Here is a 9165-nt window from a genome sequence, read left to right as displayed (position 1 = left end):
CCTCGTTGTCTGAGAAATAATTTGTTAATATAGACTTTGATTCTGCTTAACCCAGGTACTAGAAGAAAACAAAAGCCAAGTGGTAAGATGGAATTATTTGGTGCTTTACCCCTGTAATTTAATCTCTGTAGGTGTGCCATCTACAGTTTTTCTGTTCAACTAAAGTTCATAAGAAAGACATTTTTTCCTCAAGTGATACTTGTTTGTATTTGTCATTTTTATACATTAAAAAGAACAATATTGCATAAGCAATACAAGGGAACAGAAGAGAAGCAGAAAAAGTGATTTTAAAAGTAGTTTTATTTTTCCAGACATTTGACTGGTTAACAAGAGTAAAATTTATTAATCATGCTCTAATTATAAATCACTGCATCCAGGACATTGAAAATAAGAGTTGATTTTAGGTTATACAATATATACAGTTGCTCTGCAACTAAACAAAATAAAAACAACTGAATTGAATATTATACATCTCATAGCATTCTAAGCTGCATTTTAAGTGTCACTTGCTCCCTTTTAAACAGTTAACACAGCAACCTAATAGTCTGTCTATTAACAGATTTTTTTGAATCAGATTTGAAAAGTTGTATGAAATATGCCAACATTTTGGACTTAAAATTCTTAATTTTATATTATAAATAGATATCTACAGGCTCTAGAATTTCATTTTTCTCTGCCAGAGGAGAAAACCTTTTGAGAAACTCAGAAAATCAAGGGATAAATTTTGCTTAGCTGCTCTTTATTGGTCCTTGGGATTTTACCTGTCAGCACTGTTAGTGCTATTAAATTGTAGTCTACAAGTTTCCTGGTCTTTAAGTGACCAATGAACAAAGTTGTGACATTTTACTCTATTCCTCTTCTAGCAGAACTCAAGGGAAATTTGTATAATTTTTTTAATGTTACGAATTGTTACATACACTATAAGATTCTGTGTTAAAAATACTGTACATTAGGAGATCTGTGCAAAATAATATGCCCATTTACTCTCTAGACTCTATCAGGGATAGAAACATACAAAATAGTGTTGCAAACTGAACGTATCAGTAAGTGAATAAAACTGTAGTGCTAAACTATTACTCTATCATTTTACTGGGAACTTTGAAAATACAGACTAATTTGCTTCAACTTGCAATAAAAATATCTTGAAACATTCCAGTTTGTTCCCCATTCATACTGCAGCAACAGCATCTAGGAAGTGGAAGTTACACATCTACGTGGCTGTACCCACACGCCCGAGAGGCATCAACCAACGGTACCATTCAGGAAGGGTGACACAGGGTGAGATCAGTGTTGCTCTTCCAGCATTTTCGCAACGTGGTTCTCATCCAAATAAGCACAGATGTGGTGGTGGCCTGTTTTCCATTCCTTCCAATATGAAATGGCCAATTTAAGCACCATTTACCAGAAATTCAAAGCTCTCTTGATAAATCTAGAGATACAATGTTCACGTAACGTGATCAAAGCCAATGTGACCTAGACATTGATTTTCTGTATCCTATGCCTCAGTTGTTTCCTGTAGCATAAGCAAAACCTGGTACAATTTCACAATACACAAACATCAAAATGATGTCAGATCTGTATTGGTGTTTTAAAATTCCATCAACCACCTGGGAACTATCCATGGCCTAGCTTTTGTTCACAAATCAGCAAAACAAGTTTAACAACAGTGTAGCTACCATATATGTGGGTATTCTATATAAATACAGAGTGAGTTGGCAAACTATCATTGTTTGCAAGGTAGTGGCACGCAAATTTCATAAACCAGAACATAACGTAGTGAACTCATGAGGTGTCAGGTATCTTATTGACCAAGGATAATTACCTACATGTTCCACCAAATATGTTCTCTCTGTGAACACATTGCTGGATGATTTAAAGAAAATTCAAGAATTTTAAAAAAAAGTCTTAATGCTATAATGAGACAAGTGTAAGAAATGTTCTGCAATCCATCATCATAGTTAAGTACATTTCAGGAAGTGCAGTTTTCAAATCCTTGAGTTAATGTAGTAACTCATTAATATTGCCATAGTTTAGTTAACCAGCAGTAGTCACATTAAATGACCAAAATGGATGTAACATACATAAAGAACATTCAAAAAACAGGTTCTACACACATGCAGCATAGAAAAACAAAACAGTCTCAAGCTCACAAAATTAGAACTAGAAAGTTCAACGACTAACACAGATTTCAGATAACTTTAAGCAAATATCTACATCCATTCTGAAAGAAAGAAGTTTCTCCTGTGGTAAACTGAAGTACTTTTTCACTTTCACCTGGCCAAAGACACATAATTAAAACAATTTCTTCTGCAACTGTTGGCATCCTTGATGACAGCCAGTATGGCAAGCTACTAAATGAGTCCATTTCAGAACTACAGAGCAGCTTGCATGTTTTGGTTCCAGCACTTCAAATGGTGTCAAGAACTAGATAAGTTCACTGCCCTGGTAGATGCACACACAATTTCTTTAACTGGGGAAGCAACACTGAACTGTTGTACTGTCATGTTACAAAAGGGAGATTAAAATTACAGTGAATTGATCGATAAGAACATTCATAATGTTGTGATATTCAGACACGTGGATTTTGATTGTTAAAGCTTTTCAGTTCACCTTGAAAAATACAGGAAGAATTGTTTTTATTTAAAAGTGTAAACTGCTTATGAGAAATTTTCACGTAGAAAAAAGTTTAAAAGTCCCCAAACCAGAACAATGGCAATAAAAAAGTAAGCTACAGTACCTAGGACTTGGGCAGTGCTCTGGCAAGGTGGCTGCGGATAGGTAGGTGAAATGAAATAGAACAAAACTTATTTCTGTGACTGCTGGAAATGAGAAATGTCTTCACTTATCAGTAGCAATCTAGTCAACAATAAAGTGCACAAATGATACAGGGAAAGCTCCTTTCCGACTGGGATCTCCATCAATATGACCAATCTGAAAGAGTCCAGATATTTTTCAAGTTAAATCTCGAAATGACATTTCAGTATCACCAACATGAATACCAGTGACCTTCCTGCCTGTAGCATAAGCCTCCCACCAAATCTTTTCTGCAGTAGTGCTAGTTTTCTTCTGCCAATAGGAAAATTCAGTCCTAAAGAGTGCCTATTTTTCAGCTGTACGTTGGGTTTTTGTCAAATGCAAAAGTTTTATCCAGTTCTTTGAATATACAACATCTTACTGCAGTACCACTGCTGCATAATTCCAGTGCAATCTGTAATGCCTGGCAGCCCACGTTTGGCCTCTGTTGAGTTGCTCCTCTAACCATCACTGTGAGGCAAAAGGATGAATCAAGCTTCAACAGTTTCAGGTTTTACATTAACCTATTTCTGTTTATACATATTCTTGTCAACTTAGATGCAATCTGAAGCTCTGTTCTTCACTAGCTAACAGATTAGGGCAAGTGTTTTCATGCACAATAATTTTCCAAGATTTTGCTTGAGCCAATAAGACTCTGGAATGTAAAAACTTGAGATGGTTTCCCAGCTCAAATAGACTCAGTCCTAGTCATCTAAAGGCTGAGGACAGTACAAAGCTCTCCTCTGATGCTGTCCTGGGGTGACCAGGATGCTGTATTGTATTTGTATCCCCATCCATCTGTTTAGCCCAGAAATAAGTTCTTAATAATTCTACACCTTTAAAACTAGATCTGAGAGCTAAGGGAGGCAGAAGAAGAATTGGTGGAATGTCTAAGGAGACTGTATTCAAAACACAGAGATAAAAGCTTCAGCTCTCTTCTCTCAGTGCATGTTGTTTGCAGCACAGACAGTGAGTGGGACAGAGCGCTCCTTTGCTTTTAGTTAGTTTTTAGCTAGCTGAGGAAGACAAATTCTCTGGACTGTGGATTTTCTTTTTCTTGGAACTGTTCAGCCCTGCTTTGGACCAAAACCGCAGAAAAACACGGGGAGCTCACGCCTGTGGCCCACCAGGGCCTGGGACGTGGCATTTCCAGCACAGGAGGGACTGATAAGAGACTGAGCGAGCAGAGTCACACCCCACAAAAAAGACTCTCTGAATCTGCCATCTCTTCAAAACAATGAGAGGTTCCATTGTTTAATATTATTCATTTTTCATGTCTGTGAGTACTTTGCTTGTTAAATAAACAGTTTTTTCCACTTTTCTTGAAGGAGGTTTATCTGCCAAACAGGTGGGGGGGCCACTGAATTCTGCCCTTTAGGGAACGTCCCTTTGGAAGTTCCCTTCCAAGTTTGTCTCAAGCCAGGACAGACACTCACTACACAGCACCTGTAATAGCGGGTTCTTAAATTGCTGACACTCCACCAAAAATTTTCTGGATCACAGAGACCACATCCCCAGTGTATTGTGAACCCTGCTAATCAGATTTCTTTCTTTTTTTTTCCCCCTGAATGAGAAAAGCTAAAAGCTTGTCTGAAGTTTGACTTTTGAAATTTCATCTCTGGTTTCCATGAGATGAAACTATTCTCGTTATTTGGAAACCCAGCAAGGGATCTTCCAAAGTGAGTGTCAACCTCTAAGATTTAATTTCTTGCTTTCAAAGTGTGTTGACAAAAAATGCAAAATACTCACCCACCACTCCTGATCTTCTTCACCATCAACTACAATAATATCTCCCTCTGCAAAAGTCAGCTCATCTGGGTTATCTGCTACACAGTTGTAAATTGCTTTTACTCTCTTGGGTTTAGTTTTTGACTGAAATAAAAAAAAAAAACCTGAAGGTAAATAATACAGCACAGAATAGACAGAGTAGACTTGGAGTTTTTTAAAGAAAGTTTCAAAACTGCTTCCAACTGCTCTTTTTCATAGGTTTGAGTTCAGCTATATCTTTTATGCTGGGTGCTCACACTTCACACTGAATATGGCACCACCCAAAGCTTTTTGGAGCCACTGTGCCAATAACATAGGCCATGTTTCCCGAAGAAATTCTCCACTTTGGCTCACCCAAACCTACAGAGGGGTCACCCTCTGTCTTCAGAGCTCTACATCACTGCAGTGAGCATGATTTTGTTCAGATGATGGGGTGATCAAATTCTGTGCAAATGTAACAGCAGCAGCATTATCAGAGGGAGGCCTGAGCCACCTGCCAATATGTTTCTTCTTAATTTGTTAAACCCATTTCAGTAGTGTAAGAACCCACCAAAACATCCTCTGCCTCCCAGCAGTGCTCTGAGGACTGCCAGCCACAGAGTCTTTTGGCAGCTCTTTCAAAGGTAGAGTTTAGTAAGGATTGTAATATTCCAGTATGGCAGTGGGACTCAGTCCTGGCTATGTTCTGAGCAAAGTGATATCAAAATTGTTTCGCTCTGGTTTTCCTCATCTCACACCTTTTCCAGTACAAGCCAGTCTGCTGCTGCATTTCTTTTCAGCCTCCTCATTCTCTGTTGCAGACCAACAATAATGCTGCTTACACAGTGTTCCCATGCAAAACAACCCAACAAGTGAAGAGGCTTAAGGGCTGGAGGCAGAGTATAAAGCTTTCCACCATGAATCCACCCTTTTTCCAGCCATAGGGAACAAAAATCTCTCCTTTCTACCCTAAAGCATCAGAGCAGAGGTGTAAGTGCCATTTAGGTCTGAGATGGCGGTTAATGCAATGGCTGTTAGAGACAGAAGTTCCACATGGCATAAGGAAAAGATGGCCTCATCACCATACTGGAGTTCCCCCAGTGCCTGGTCCCAGTCTCTAGTTAGGTCAGCCATGGAGCAGACAGATAAAAAGGAACAAGAGATCTCATTTACAACTCTCATTTTCTCCATCAGCAAAATGCTCTGCTGAGGAGAGAACTGCCCAACAGTCTCTTATTGTGCCATTGTGCTAGAGCTGAGCACCATGCAGAGAAAAGAGGGAATGTGGATGGGGAAGGATGGAGGCAGCATGATTGTTATGTTCCTCTAGAAGCATTAATTTGCATTCTAGTATAAATTGTCTAGTATAAATTCTAATATAAATGAAGCTGTGGCCTGCCCTGGGCAGGCACATCCTGAGGCTGTCTCATCCATGGGAGCTGCCAGCCTGGCACTGCAGCACAGCAATTTTTCCAGACGCTCCCTCTCAGACAAATGACAGTCTGAACCACAACCACCTTTTAGGTCAAAAGGGAAAAGCTTCACATCAGTACAACAGTGATATAATGACTAACTTCAAAGTGCAGTAATTACAGGTATTTCTTGTTCTTTAGAAGGCAAGGAAATTAAAATAGATCTCATTCCCAGAGGAATAAAATCATCTAGGGAAATTTCCCATGTATCTACAAAATGGTTTCAAAAATCTAAATATCGCATTGAGGAAAAAAAAAGGAATCAAAAGGTGAATCAGGAATTTCCACCTGATAAACAGGCTATTGGGTAAATGCACTGTGTAGGAGATAAGCCACTGGCTAAATGTGCATGTACAACTAGACCTGTCTTTTCTTTACTCAAGGAGCACTTCTGCATTTGTTTTCTAAACTTGGGCTGGCCTCTGAATTCCCTGGCAGGGTAAAGACATAGCAAAAAAGCCAGGAGTATAAGGCTAAATGGAGCAATTTAGCCAAAGAACTTTAGCTAGACTGATCTAGCTAAAGCTCTTTAGCTGAGGGGCCCTTGACTAAATCTCAGCTAAGATGCTTTAGTTAGATTAATTTAGCTAAAGCATCTTAACTAGCACATACTTCTGAGCCAGGTTTTCCCTTATTTCTCTGTCCCTATGACAGAAGAAAATCATCCAGCTGATTTGCTCAGTGACAGAATTCACCTGAATGAAGACCTAGAGAGAGCTGGAGAGTCAGACACGTTCTTCATATTATGTGCAATTATTATTAAACATTGAAGACACTGACCCCAAAACTAGCCAGCACAGCCCATTCCTTCATAGCTAAATCAATTTGTCCTATTAAAAAAAAAAAAAAAAAAAAAAAAAAAAAAAAAAAAAAAAGAGAAAGAACAACATAGGGAAACTACAACTTCAATTTATACAGAAAGTCAGGTTAGGAGCTGTTTCAGATGTGCTGGAAGGATGTAACTAGTGCTTACACTTGAATCCCAGCACACACAAGAGAAATTAAGATCAGAGTCCAGTAGCTTCACAAAGTTAATATGACAACATAAGCAATTTACACTACTTAGACCATTTAATTTTTTGTGGCCTAAAAAATGAAGGTTACTTTAATGCAAGACAGACAGTAACTTGGTTGAACAAGAGTGGGGGAGGAAAGAAACCAGAAAATTTTATACTCCCAACTAATGCAAGGTGATGCCTCTGAGGCTTCTCATCATTATCAGATGAGAAACAGGTAACAGGGGCTCTGTGTGCTGAAGACCAATGGCCAGGCTATGCACACAAACACACCCAACTCTGTCCTGGAGAGCTGCTATTTCAGTGGACATGGTTAAGGAAAAATGGTTGAAGGGAGAGACACCAGGGACTGAAGGAAGCAGGTGTTTTCATTACAAGCCATTAACAAGAGCATTGCAGAGCCTGGAACAGCACATCTCCTACCTCTCTGCTTATTATTTACTACTGAAGCACACTCCTGCACAGAATGTGTGAAACTGCCCAGACCCAGTCACACACAGCACCTCAGAAATGTATGGGCTCTACATATTGTGATTTGCTTCCTGCAGAGATGTACTGGCATGATCAAGGATATGGATCTTTTACATCTATCACACAAGAAAGCAACATAAAATTGAAGCAAGAACCAAAGACCAAGTTAACTACATATAATGTACAGCTCCACTGACATCTGGAAATACATCCTTTTACCTACACCAGTATAAGATTACAGGTACTGACACTAATATGTGTTACCATTCATGGTCCTGGATTAAAAATAATAAGTAAAGAGTATAAAAAGGCCACACAATCAGATCAAGAGTCCATCTAAATCCAGTATCTCTTTTCTAATAATCACTGTAAGGCTGGGGGAGGGTGGAGAAGAAAAATATAGAATTAACCACCTTCTGCTGGGGATATGCTTACCAAGAGATTTCTCTCCTGTCACCAGGTGAATGCTGAGAACTGACAGCACAAAGAAACAGTTTGTTTTGTTTTGAGCTTGATTCCTGCTAGTCTTGTTTGAAGTCATTTCACCTACCTACATGAACAACTGTCAGTATATCTGTGTCCATTATAAAAGCAGAAGAGTTCCCTTATAACTAAGGACTGAGAATGAAGCCACATGTTACAAGTGACTCACCAAGCTCATCTACAAGTCACTAACTCCTAAAGCTTATCTATCTCCAATAAGTCAACCATAATTCTGTGAATTGTGTTGGTCACATCTGGACATTAACAAAGAATACAACTGGTTTGGTTTGCTTTTTTAAATTTAAAAGCACATACTATCCTATAGGAAATTCAAGGAAAAAAAGTTTTTGTGACTATTTAGTACAAGTCACACAGATACTTAAACACAGGATACAGACCTTTTATGTTTCATGGCTCTCACACTTTTACCATGGCAGGACACACTATCATGTCTACAGTGTGTTTGATAGAATGCAGAAGATGAATAAAATCAAACACCACATTTTGTACTTACTATTTGTGATTTCCTTGGCATTGGTGCTGGTGGCTGGATTTGTGCCAAAGTATTTGCTGTAGAACCAGTCTGTGTTCCTGGAATGTCACATACAGAAGATGACTCTCCTGCTAAGGTAAATAAACCAAGTAAATATTAGGCATGCTTCCAAAAAAAGGAAGAGTGATGGTACCAATTGAAACCAAACCAATTATTCTTAAAAGTATATAAATCATACTCCCATGAGTATTTAATTTTTACTGGTTCTTTCTAAATAATGGAACAGAATTCTATCCTTTTCCTTACCAAAAAGGCAACTTTTCCCAAAGACAACTATCTAAGACATTAAACAGTGCAGATATGCTAAGAGAGATAAAATAGATGAGGGCAGAACCAAATATCCTGTTCCCCCTTTCCTTCCCTACAGACTGTATGCTGTTAGAACCTTTCTTTCCTAGTAAAGACCGTCATTATCAGGGTGCTGTATCCTTCACAGGAGACTCCTGCCACAGATGGCAGATAGCCATTAGCAAATTCCTCTGGGATATGTCAAGAGAAAATGAAAAAGAATCACAGTAATTTCAAATGAATATAAAACATATAGTATAAGGGCAAACAAGGTAGGAGAAATTCCACTACAACCACCACAGAATTTGCACAAACTTCACTGTAGAGATTTTATGGAGATTAC

General features: G+C 38.5%; 1 protein-coding gene across 5 annotated transcripts in view; it reads right to left on the bottom strand.

Moving 5' to 3' along the window:
* Positions 1 to 282: 282 nt before the first annotated feature.
* Positions 283 to 9165, bottom strand: part of ASAP2 (ArfGAP with SH3 domain, ankyrin repeat and PH domain 2) — an 84665-nt gene continuing 75782 nt past the window's right edge. For 4 of the 5 annotated variants that reach the window (XM_077175060.1, XM_054629972.2, XM_077175061.1 and 1 more), the window contains 3 exons: positions 8496 to 8605; positions 4543 to 4665; positions 283 to 2931 (listed from right to left, as the gene is read on the bottom strand). In XM_077175060.1, coding sequence (XP_077031175.1) covers positions 2857 to 2931; positions 4543 to 4665; positions 8496 to 8605 — 308 coding nt within the window. In that variant the 3' untranslated portion in view covers positions 283 to 2856. The remainder of the gene's footprint in view (positions 2932 to 4542; positions 4666 to 8495; positions 8606 to 9165) is intronic. The other variant, XM_077175059.1, reaches the window with a different exon arrangement.

This window comes from Agelaius phoeniceus, chromosome 3 (genome assembly GCF_051311805.1).
Source record: "Agelaius phoeniceus isolate bAgePho1 chromosome 3, bAgePho1.hap1, whole genome shotgun sequence".
In the NCBI taxonomy this organism is placed as follows: domain Eukaryota; kingdom Metazoa; phylum Chordata; class Aves; order Passeriformes; family Icteridae; genus Agelaius; species Agelaius phoeniceus.
This window is presented reverse-complemented; position numbering and strand designations above follow the sequence as displayed.